This window comes from Eptatretus burgeri, chromosome 21, assembly GCF_056783735.1.
Source record: "Eptatretus burgeri isolate ZD-2024b chromosome 21, Ebu_testis_v1, whole genome shotgun sequence".
In the NCBI taxonomy this organism is placed as follows: domain Eukaryota; kingdom Metazoa; phylum Chordata; class Myxini; order Myxiniformes; family Myxinidae; genus Eptatretus; species Eptatretus burgeri.
Genome location: NC_140981.1, coordinates 2,048,901 through 2,062,364, shown reverse-complemented (window position 1 = coordinate 2,062,364; position 13,464 = coordinate 2,048,901). Strand labels below are relative to the sequence as shown.

The 13,464-nt window shown below is 41.6% G+C and overlaps 1 protein-coding gene across 1 annotated transcript in view; it reads right to left on the bottom strand.

Moving 5' to 3' along the window:
• LOC147008163 (uncharacterized) overlaps positions 1 to 13,464 on the bottom strand; it is a 195,652-nt gene that overhangs the window by 50,731 nt on the left and 131,457 nt on the right. The window contains 2 exon segments of the mRNA XM_085865642.1: positions 4,794 to 5,362; positions 11,350 to 12,148. Of these exon segments, the coding sequence (XP_085721768.1) occupies positions 4,794 to 5,362; positions 11,350 to 12,148 (1,368 nt within the window).

Sequence of the window (13,464 nt, the reverse complement as noted above, 5' to 3'; positions counted from 1 at the left end):
GACATATCTAGAAAGCACTCATCGAGGTGTTCAATTTGAGGTACTACATGATATGGTTCCTAAAACTTGAAAATTTGACCTTGGGGTCAAATATGTTTGACCTGAGGCGCTAACCATGAAGGTCAAGGCCAATCGCCACCAAAAATTAATCATCTGAGCGCCAGACCATGAACGATATTCCCATGAAGTTTGAAGACGATCCGATCAAAATTACTCAAAAAATAAGGGTTTCGTCGACTCCCCTGATTTGCTACAAAGTGACCTTGACCTTTGACCTTGACCTTCAAAATTTTGTGCACTGAAAGGGACCTCTATAGGCCTCTGATATGCGAAGTTACAAAAATTTCCGATGATAACTGTGCTCTGCAGAATTTTTTATACGTGATTACAGACAAAAAAAAAATAAAATAAAACGTACAAGCTGACTAACATATCTTGCAAAAACTTCGTTTTGGCAAGATAACAAACAGAAAGGGGTGAAAACAGTAACCTCCGATCTTTGATGGCAGAGGTTAATAAATGTGTGTGTCAGTGTGTGTGTGTGTCCTGCATCTATCTGTAATTCCAGCAATGTCTGTGTGTGTGTGTGTCTGTGTGTGTGTGTGTGTGTGTGTGTGTGTGTGTGTGTGTGTGTGTGTGTGTGTGTGTGTGTGTGTGTCCTCCATCTATCTATAATTCCAGCAATCTCTGTGTGTGTGTGTGTGTGTATGTGTGTGTGTGTGTGTGTGTGTGTGTGTGTGTGTGTGTGTGTGTCTGTGACCGCTGTTTCTCGACAACCACTGGCCGATTTAATTGAAACTTGCCAGGTATATTGCTGGGGCCCTGTGGATGTGCCTTTTCAAGGTTTGATATTAATCGGACAAGTGCTTCCCAAGTTATGGCATGTATTTCTCAAACCCTCTTGTTGAATGTTCCAGTTCATTGCCCGTGTTTTCTTCCATTGACCCAGCACGGTTCGTGCTTGAGAACCAGTGAGCCGATTGGGCTGTAAGTTGTCGTTTGGACCAGCGGACTTTGGTAATTCCGCTCGGTTACATCAGACCGAGGTCGTGAGAGCAACCTGGTTTGACAGAGTCCGTTGAGGGTGTGACTTCCCCGTTAATTTGACGACGTGGGTACTTTGGTATATTGAAATTTGGCTATTAACCCTACCCTACGCCGTTAGAGAATTGGCGATCACGGTCCTTAAGTGACCCATGACCTTCGGAGTTGTCCAAGTGTCACGACCTAAATTCCAGGTGTTCGGTGGGAGACGGCTCTACTGCTCCACCTGGCGGCCGTTCCTCGCCACCGACTCCTGGCCCACAACACTATAGGGTTAATAAGGGTGTACGAATCGAAAGCTTTGCATGTGAACTCGACTGCTCATGTATTGTATTGTGTGCAAAGCTCAATACTGAAAGTATTTTAATTAAAAAATGGCCTCCCAGCATGCATGTGCAAAAAACATGATTTTCAGACACCTGAAATGGACACATTTTCCCTGATATCTCCAAAAGTATAAATGCTACAATAGCGAATGAAGACTTTCTCAGCTCGAAATGAGCTCTTTCATGTGTTAAAATTTCAGAAAACCAATACTTTGGATTAAAACTTTATTGTAATGTTATATCCCTTATTTAATGAATTAAATGTCATTTAACCAATTTTCGCCTTTATTTTGGTTTTAATTGGTTTATTTTTGGCCGGGTTCAAACATACGACCACTTCCTGAACTCAGCTCATTGCGCCGAATAGTACCAAAAAAAAAAGAACTTCACCAAAAAAGACCAAATACTGCTTTACGCCGCAATGTCATCAAGTACAATGCAGCACTTTTCAGTATGTACAGTGAGCTACCTATTTATTTCCCACAGTGATTTTTTAATACTTCTGAAAGTGATTTTCTTCATGACAGGAAGTGGTTATTTTGTTTTTTCCATTACCGGAAGTGGTTTTTTAAAAACTTTTTCCAGTTTTTTTTCTTTTATTCATGACCGGAAGTGATTATTTATTTATTTGTTTCTTTCACAGAGTGATTTTGTTATACTTCCGAAAGTGGTTTTTTCATGACAGGAAGTGGATTTTGTTTTTTACATTACCGGAAGTGATTTTAAAACTTTTCCGGAAGTTTTTTTTTCTTTTATTCAATACTGGAAGTGATTTTTTATTTATTGATTTCCCAATGTGATATTTTTATACTTCCGAAAGTGATTTTTTTTCATGACAGGAAGTGGATATTGTTTTTTACATGACCAGAAATGATTTAAAAACTTTTTCCGAAAGTTTTTTTGTAAAATTCATGACTGGACGTGATTATTTATTTATTGATTGCCCAAATTGATGTTTTTTCATGACAGGAAGTGGATATTTTGTTTTTTACATGACCAGAAGTGATTTTAAAACTTTTTCCAGAAGTTTATTTTTTCTTTCATTCATGACCGGGAGTGATTATTTCTTTATTTCCGAAAGTGATTTTTTTCATGACAGGAAGTGGATATTTTGTTTTTTACATTACCGGAAGTGATGTTAAACCTTTTTGGGAAGTTTTTTTCTTTTATTTATGACCGCAAGTTTTTATTTATTTGTTTGTTTCCAAGAATGATTTTTTTATACTTCAGAAAGTGATATTTTTCCTTACAGGAAGTGGATATTTTGTTTTCTACATTGCCGGAAGTGATTTTAAAACTTTTTCCGGAAGTTTTTTATTATTATTTCCCAGAAGTGATTATTTATTGATTTATTTGTTTCCCAGAGTGATTTTTTATCCTCCAGAAAGTGATTTCTTTTCATGACAGGAAGTGGTTATTTTGTTTTTTACATGATCGGAAGTGATTTAAAAACTTTTCCGGAAGTTTTTTTTTCATTTATTCATGACCGGAAGTGATTATTTATTTATTTGTGTCCTCGAGTGATGTTTTTTACACTTCTGAAAGTGATTTTTTTTATAACAGGAAGTGGTTATTTTGTTTTTTACATTACCGGAAGGGATTTTAAAACTTTTCTGGAAGTTTTTTTCTTTTATTCATGACCGGAGATGATTATTTCTTTATTTATTTCCCAATTGATTTTTCCTCAGACCAGAAGTGGATATTATGTTTTTTACATCACCAGAAGTCATTTTAAAACTTTTTCCGGAATTTTTTTTTCCTTTTATTCATGAACAGACGTGATTATTTATTTATTTCCGAAAGTGATTTATTTTCATGACAGGAAGTGGTTATTTTGTTTTTTTACATCACCGGAAGTGATTTTATAAGTTTTCCGGAAGTTTTTTCTTTTATTCATGACCGGAAATGATTATTTATTTATTTCCCAAAGTGATTTTTTTCATGACAGGAAGTGGTTATTTTGTTTTTTTACATGACCGGAAGTGATTTAAAAACTTTTCTGGAAGTTTTTATTTTATTCATGACCGGAAGTGATTATTTATTTATTTCCCAAAGTGATTTTTTCATGACAGGAAGTGGTTATTTTGTTTTTTGCATTGCCAGAAGTGATATTAAAACAGTATTGATATTAAAACAGTATTGATATTGATAAAACAAGTGATATTAAAACAGTATGACGACATAATTTTGGGGGGAAAAAGCACCAAATACTGCTTTACAGCTCTATGTCGTAAAGTACAGTAATGCAATTTACAGTACATACGGTTTACGTCCCTCTGCACAGTATGATGATGTTTTGGGGAAAAAGCACAACACACCAAATACTGCTTTATGGCTCTATGTTGTCAAGTACAGCATTGCAATTTGTGGTATGTACAGTTTACGACGCTCTGTACATTATGCCACCGACAGCTCTGGCGAAAAAGTTCCAAAACGCACCAAAGCCTTTGGCCATGCGTCGAGGTAGGGGCAAACCCAATGGAAACCCCAGTATTGTTGATGGGACATCAGAGTTTCTTCGACCCCACATGAGCACGAAACAATCATTGAGGTTTTTTTTCCTTTTCTTCCTTTTTTTCTGTCAATGAGCTGTATGCCAGAGCCAGCTGGGACTTTCGGAATGAAATTTTCCATCAATAATGGGAATAAAAAGGTTGACTTTTTTGATCTTGACCTCATTTTAGTGGTCACGACCGAGTTAGAGAGAATTAAAAAATTTCACCATAACTTGACTGAGGTTTGGCCGACCAGGACGAAATTGCCGTCTCTGGATAACCTTGGAGTGGGGTGTGTGATGGAGGAGTGGGGTGTAGAAATAATGGGAGTTGGGTGTGATGGGAGAGGGTGGAGCAAGGGGGGGGTGAACAGGTTGAGAATGATCTGAAAGCTCCAACTTTGTCATAATTTAATTGAAGAGGGAGTAAAATATTGTTTGCAACATAACAGTAAATTTGTGACTTGAACAATGTATATGTGGTGATGGTTTTTAAAGACTCCGGTGTGGTGGAAAAGAACTCAAGTACCACTCGGGTTTCAGGCACATCAAAAGAGAATCTTTAATAACACGTACGTGGAGTGGAGAACACTAAAGATAAGGCATTCAAAGATCTCCATGAACCGGAGCGAAAACGAATCTCTGACTGGTTTGCTAAATAGCTTGCTATCGCTCGGAATCACTCACAGGGGAGGTATCCACAACCAACCTCATCTCACCAGTGTGAGTTTGTTTGTTTATTCAAGTTTGATGAATGACTAAAATCCTGACAATACACAGAACACTCGTGTGGCTTTTGAGCAGTGTGAGTTAGCTTGTGGATTTTCAAGGTTGAGGACGGACCAAAATCCTTAGAACACACAGAACACTTGTACCGTTTCTCCTTAGTGTGAGTAAGTTTGTGGTTATTCAAGCTGGATAAGTGATTAAAATCCTTTGAACACAGAACACTCAAATGCTTTCGCCCCAGTGTGAGTTCGTTTGTGTTTATTCAAGTGTGCTGATTGACTAAAATTCTTAGAACACACAGAACACTTGTACGGTTTCTCCCCAGTGTGAGTTCGTTTGTGTTGATTCAAGTTTGATAAGTGATTAAAATCCTGAGAACACACAGAACACTTGTACGGTTTCTCCCCAGTGTGAGTTCGTTTGTGTTGATTCAAGTTTGATAACCGACTAAAATCCTTCGAACACACAGAACACTTGTACAGTTTCTCCCCAGTGTGAGTTCGTTTGTGTTGATTCAAGGTTGATAACCAACTAAAATCCTTACAACACACAGAACACTTGTTCGGTTTATCCCGAGTGTGAGTTCGTTTGTGTTGATTCAAGGTTGATAACAAACTAAAATCCTTACAACACACAGAACACTTGTACGGTTTCTCCCCAGTGTGAGTTCGTTTGTTGTTCTCCCTTTGGTGGGAATGATGATTGAAATGATCTTCTTTGTTGAAGAACTGTGCAGAGTTGGTGAACGAAACGGTTTTCATTTGTTTCTCTGCAAACAAAAAGGAACCGCCAAAACGAATTAGATCACGATGTGGTTGCTGCAAAGATTTGTGGGATATTATCAGTGTCAGGTTAATTCAATGTGCGGGACGTGAGACTGTTTATAAATGAAAGAGAAATCGATGTTGCTCGTTTAACATGTTTGATAATTGCCAACAACCAACCAGCCAGATGAACTGAGATGATTGTTGAAAAATAAGTTCATGGAACACCTTACCCCCACGTCGTGTTGAGAAAAACAACGAGTGAAGGGTCTTTTGAATGCTTGCTTTGTGTTTCTGAGTAAAATCTATATTTCCTACGAGCCGCCATTCTTTCTGAATCTCGATATTCCCCAACGCTGAGAGCGTGAGTGGTACATTTGATTGTTAGAGATTTTTTCTTCTTGTATACAATGTTCCCACCACCCATATGAGAGCGATCACACAGAATGTACAACAAGGGCAGCAGGAGACAAGAGGGGCGGGAGAGGTAAGGACAAAACAATGGGGAACAGAGACATTCGGAGATCTGTGGAAGGGAGAGGGATGGGGGCGGGGAACACGGGGTAAACAAGATGGACATTCCAGGGACTTTCAGGAAGGAAAGCAGGGAATTTGAAGGAGGTGGGTTTGGGGTGGATTAACGGGGGAAGAAAAGATCGAGGTTTTGGATGGGGGATGATCAGAGATGTAAGTGAACAACTGTTTTGAAGCCCTGGAGGGAAGAGTGGGATTGAAGAAAGCGTGGCAGTTTGTTTCAAAGACGGGAAAAAAGAGGAATGAAAGAGTGAAGGTGAGCAGAGATTAGTGATTCTGGTAGTTTTACCAGAAGGGGGTTGCTGGCGGATCTTGAGTGCTCTGAGGAAATATGGGTGGGGGGGGGGAGACAAATCGCAGACAGAGCAGGTTGGGGGCGAGGCCAGAGAGGAGACGGTGGAAGACAGAAAAACCATCGACCAACCTGCGGTGAGAGAGTCAGAGACCCAGAGACTCAGCCTCATCGCGGAAGATACCAATGATCCTAAATGCCTTGGTTTTTACCTCAGCGTGAAGCCGAGAAATGTGGGAGGCAGGAACACCAGCCTAGAAGAGAGGGCAGTACTCCATCAGGCTGTGAACGAAAGCTTTGTATGTGGTCAGGATCTCAGGTGGACCGAGGAAGGACTTTGCACGATGGAGGATTCCCAGTCGGTGATTGGCTTTGGAGGCGAGGTTGGAAATGTGGCTTTCCCAGGAAAAATCATGGCAGATCGCAGATATTTAAACAGAATATATAGTTGTGGTTTGGTTTTCGAAAACAAAACAAAACATGAATTTACACCGAAATGGAGAAGTTGTGTTGGAATGAAGCAAAAGTTGCTCATGTTCACTGAAGCAGAAGCAAAATGAAAAAGTGTGGTTGCGGGGGGTGGGGGGGGGGTGATGCCCTGCTGTGAAGTGGAGGAATCTGCCTTGTTTGCCAGACGATGTGTGTGATTTGCCTGATAATGGAAGAAGGGTCAGGGCAGCTCGTCTTTGAAATGCTCGAGAAACTGATTGCAGGAAGATTTTTGTAAAACTGAATGAAATCAGGAAATTAACCTGATATCAGGAAATCAAAAAATATTGAAGCCAAAAGACCAGCCTTGGACTGACAAAAGCCCTTTTGAAAGACTTCAATAATTGTTGTTAAAGAACCAAAAACAGATGGATGATTGCGGTGAAGAGATGTGGGACAATAGAGATATCTCAAAAACTGAAGGGGGAAAAGGAATTCGAACCGCTTGCTCAAATCAAAAGTGATTGGGGTCATTGAAGAGGGCGATTGCCTATTGGATGTATATGTTCGGTGTGCACAGGGTTCTTTTCTTCCAGATCGCATGGGCGTCCAAACTCTGTGGAACGAGACGGCATGGGGATGTGGTGGCCCCCGAGGGATGCATCCACTTGCTGGGGGTGTCAATCCATCAGAGAGCACAAGTCTGGGTGACGCGGTGGAAACGGGCCTGCCACGAGCCGACGACAAATTTAGATTTTTGTGGGTTGGTCCTGAAAGAACAAATCCTTGGGTTGTTCTGTATGAACAAAATGAGGAAACTGTGGAAACTGAATTGTAAATTGAATTTATAATGAGGTAAAAATGCCAATTAGCTTTAGTTTAGTACTTTGAGAAAGAATTTAATGAATATATGCTGGGAAAACGAGGAGAGGGCAGAATACACACATTCGTCTGTCGTTGTAAAAAAAACCTTGTAAAACCTTATCTGCCTCCTGACCATCTGAGCCAGCAACAAGGAATGGCATTCTCCCCCTCCCACTCCCCCCCAAAACCCCTCCCGGATTTAATGGTCCACCGAAAAAATGACGTATTTGGTCACGTGATTCGACATCGATATTGTTGAAGAAAAAAAATTCAAAAATCTTCTCTGAAGTGTCTGAACAAATCGAGGCGAAACTTTACACGAATGACGAATGCACGAATCCACAAGGAACAAAAGGTTCACACAAATGACCTCATACGTCACATGGTGTGGCAGCCATCATAGATTTAACCCAAAACGAGTCTAAATCTTCTCCAGAACGGCTGGACAGATTGTGGGGAAACTGGACAGATTGTGGGATTTCAAGTTTCGTAATTGACTGAAATCCTGAGAACACACAGAACATTTGTGCGGTTTCTCGCCAGTGTGAGTTCGTTTGTTGTTCTCCCGTTAATTGAAATGATGATTGAAATGATCTTCTTCGTGAAAAAATGAAGGGGGAGCGAGAAGGGGGAGGGGAGAGCGAGAAAGTCGGGGGGGAGGTGGGGAGAGTGACACCTCATCAAACGTTGCTATTCACTGCAGAGGGGTTAGGGAAGGGGTGGGTGGGAGGGGGGGGAGAGAGAGAGAGAGAGAGAGAGAGAGAGAGAGAGAGAGAGAGAGAGAGAGAGAGAGAGAGAGAGAGAGAGAGAGAGAGAGAGAGAGAGAGAGAGACAAACAGAAGTGTGGGAGGAGAATGCTGCATTTTATGAGGACAGGGGAGGGAGGAGGGGGCAGAGAGAGAGAGAGAGAGAGAGAGAGAGAGAGAGAGAGAGAGAGAGGTGGGGGGAGGAGGAAAAAAAGAAATAGGTTGGGGCTGGAGGTGGGGTTAGCAATGAACAAATGATATGTCATGCTTCATGACTGAAAAGAAAAACACTCATGTCAGCACAGCTGTACACACAAGGACAAAACAGAGTTGGGAAAGTTAACCACTGGCACATCTACAAAACTTTGATATTCCAGTTCCAGAAAATTTGTGGGAATATGAACCAGATGTTAACACTGAAAACATGGAAGTGCCACTCATGTACGACCGAACAATCCCATCAAGCATGAACATCGAAAACAAAGCAATGGAAATAGATATCATACTGAGGTAAAAAAGAGAAGAAGGCATTGCTGAGTGAGGTGTTAATATCAGTGATTTTGGAATAAACAATGCAGAGATCAAGAAAATGACGAAATACCAAGAGCTCAAGAATGAAGTGAAAAGACCCTGGAAGCTGAAGAATGCCAAAGTTGGATCAGTGATAGTTGGACCGATGGGAATGATGATGAAGAACCTCACAGAGATAGTAAAAATCATCTCTGGGAATATTACTACAAACTAACTACAGTTGGAAGCTGTTCGGGGCTCGGCGACGATCCTGAAGAGAGCCCTCGGCACAAAACTTGGGGAACAAAATACTTCACATATTGGTCCAATATTATCATTATCCCTTACTGGAATGAAGGTGGGTACTTTGAGTGTACCCTGGGAGGACTCCATTCCACATTCTGAAACCTCATATGTCTACACTAACACACACACACACACACACACACACACACACACACACACACACACACACACACACACACACAAACACACTAACACATAAACACACTAACACACACACTAACACACACTAACACACACACACTAACACACACACACTAACACACACACACTAACACACACACACACACACATACACACACACAAACACTAACACACTAACACACAGACACACACTAACACACACAAATACACACACACACTAACACACACAAACACACACACACACACACACTAACACACACACACTAACACACATACACACACTAACACACACTACCATATACACACACTAACACATACACACTAACACACACACATACACACACTAACACACACACACTAACACACACACCAACACATACACACACTAACACACACACACACACACTATCACACACTAACACATACACACACTAACACATATAGAAACTAACACACACACACACATACACACACACACTAACACACACAAACACACTAACACACACACACTAACACGTACAAACACAAACTCATACACACACTAACACACACATACTAACACACACACACACACTAACACACACAAACACACACACTAAAAAACACACACTAACACATACAAACACAAACTCAAACACACATACACACACACTAACACACAAACTAATACACACACACTAACCCTAACACACACAAACACACACACTAACACATACACACACACACACCAACAAACACACTAACACACACCTATACACACACACACACACTAACCCTAACAAACACACACACACTAACACACACACACACAAAAACACACACACTAATCCTAACACACACAAACACACATACACAAACACACACACACAAACACACACACAAACACACATACACAAACACACACACACAAACACACACACTAACACACACATACACAAACACACACAAACACACACACATACATACACACAAACACACACACGAACCCTAACACACACCAACACACACACGAACACACACATACTAACACACACACATACACACGAAAACACACAAACACAATAAAACACATTATTTATTATATCTCACCTGTATCCTTGTTTATTATTTATTATATCTCACCTGTATCCTTGTTTATTATTTATTATATCTCACCTGTATCCTTGTTTATTATTTATTATATCTCACCTGTATCCTTGTTTATTATTTATTATATCTCACCTGTATCCTTGTTTATTATTTATTATATCTCACCTGTATCCTTGTTTATTATTTATTATATCTCGCCTGTACCCTTGTTTATTATTTATTATATCTCACCTGTATCCTTGTTTATTATTTATTACATCTCACCTGTGTCGTTGTTAATTATTTATGTCACCTGTACCCTTGTTTATTATTTATTTTATCTCACCTGTACCCTTGTTTATTATATCTCACCTGTATCCTTGTTTATTATATCTCAACTGTATCCTTGTTTATTATTTACTATATCTCACCTGTACCCTTGTTTATTATTTATTATATCTCACCTGTACCCTTGTTTATATATCTCAACTGTATCCTTGTTTATTATTTACTATATCTCACCTGTTCCCTTGTTTATTATTTACTATATCTCACCTGTACCCTTGTTTATTATTTATTATATCTCACCTGTACCCTTGTTTATTATTTATTATATCTCACCTGTACCCTTGTTTATTATTTATTATATCTCACCTGTACCCTTGTTTATTATTTATTATATCTCACCTGTACCCTTGTTTATTATCTCACCTGTTTCCTTGTTTATTATTGATATCTCACCTGCATCCTTGTTTGTTATTTACTATATCTCACCTGTACCCTTGTTTATTATTTATCATATCTTACCTGTTTTCTTGTTTATTATTTATATCTCACCTGTGCCGTTGTTTATTATATCTCACCTGTACCCTTGTTTATTATTTACTATATCTCACCTGTGCCCTTCTGTATTTTCTCTCTCCTGAACCCTTGTTTATTATTTATTATATCTCACCTGCATCTTTGTTTATTAATTATATATATATATATATATATATATATATATATATATATATATATATATATATATATATATATATATATATATATATATATATATATATATCCTCTGTACCCTTGTTTATTCTGTATAATATCTCACCTCTGTGCTCCTTTTCCTTTTCTTTCCCCACAATGGTTATGGTATCGACCATCGTGACTCGGGGACACTCCTGTTCGCTCAGAGAGAACAATACCTCTTCGTTCATGTCCTGCATCTTGATGGTCTCACACGCACCCAAGGACAGGTCCTCCTCCAGGAACTCTTGACAGTTGGTGCAACTCAGTGGACCTCCGACGCATCCACCACCGCCGGTCACCGGAGTACATGGTGGGGGAGATCCTGGTTGTATTGGGACTGGCGGCAGGAGGGGCCAGCACGGCCCCAAGTAAGGCACGACCCCCGAGTCGGTAGGGGACTCCACCAACATCCCGGGCTCATCGTAATCCGCACCGGTACTTCTCGCAGCATCGAACGCCACCACGGACCCAGGCTGCAGGACCGGGTCGTGCCCCGAATGAAGGTCGAACAACGCGATATCGGACAATGATGTTACGAGAGCAGTCTTCGGCCCTCCTGTCCGCCCTTGGGAACTGCTGTGTGGATCGTCCGACATCTCCACTGAGGTGTCCGCGTGGCGTTGCTCGGGACCGTGTCCATCAGGATGAACTACGTGTGCCCCGGTCACCACATCCAGCACTGTTCTCGAAGGTGGAAGACCGGTAACCGCTGTACCCAGGTACTGACCCCCTCCGGAGCATGTCGTGAAGATTGCAGCCTCGGTCCAAGATGGTGGTTCACTCACTGGGTGGGATGGGATCAGACTGGGTACCAGTGCTCTTGGTGGGGGCACCGAGACCGTCTGTCCCGGGTTTCGACCCTCGTGCTGTGACACGGGCGGCTACTCGTACTTCACCATGGTGACGTCCGGTGACCCACGTGGTCCGTTGGAGATGTGACGCAGAGCTCCGAGTGGTGGGAATACGAGCGAATGGTCTTCATCCTCACTCTTCAGGACACAACGGTCGAGAGACGGGTCCACCCCGGGGTTTAAACTGCCGTTCATCATCTCGTCATGCCTCAGGCCCGGCCACGATTTTCCCTCCAAAGAAGATAAAATGGTCTCTGAAAGGAAGTGTTCCGTCCCTCAACCACAGTAACAGTAGATTCGTTGTGGTGGAGTGGTGGGGGGGAGGGGGGAACTCGTCGTGAAGACAACTGAATCCACACACCGTGTGACGAATCGGCTTTGACGAACGTAACTGATCGTCAGCGAGTTCGGCAGTGACGTCACGGAACGTCATCCTCGCTTCCTCTCCTGATTCCCTCTCGTGGAACCGAGTGGTGAAAACAACGCGTGAGTGTTTCCACAGAGTGAACTGGGATATAAAACACCACTCGGTGCTTAATGGTGAATTATTCACACAAACCTATGCAAAGCAAACGATGCGATGTCTTTGAGAGGAAGGATGAGGTGTATCACCTTGTTTATACAGGAGGAGGACGTCGAGCGATGTATAGATGTGCACCAGGATGATGGACCAAATGACCAATCAATCACGATTCACTGTTGGGGTCCGAGACCGGATCTACACACACACCTTCCTCTCCGGATTCAACACGAGAACTGAAATGTGTTAATTGTGACGTTTATTTACGTCCAGTGTTGAAGATGTCCTTGTGACGTTCACCGTCACTTTAATAAATCATTTAAGAGAAAAGGGCAATTGAGGGAATTCATCACGTGAGAAAAATAACAAACAAGGTACTCAGACACAGGATCAGGTCATTCGGCCCAACATGCCTGTGCTGCACCCAACACCAGATTAAATATTTGTTCTTCCTTTGTTGGACTTTTGTGATGAAGATATTTCTTCATATGGATCAGACGAGGGGTGAAAGATGACTGAAACCCCTTCACTCATAAATGGGGACAATCCACCCCTCCCACGTCACCCTCTCATTCTCACCCCTCGAATTCCCTCCCGCTCTGCTGGCATTCCCTCCCACTCCGCTGTCATTCCCTCCAACTCCCCTGACATTCCCTCCCACTTTCGTCACATTCCCTCCTGCTCTGCTGACATTCCCTCCCGCTCCGCTGACATTCCCTCGCATTCCCCCAACATTACCTCCCACTTGCCAAACATTCCCTCCCACTCCCCTCACATTCCCTCCCACTTTCGTCACATTCCCTCCCGCTCCGCTGACATTCCCTCC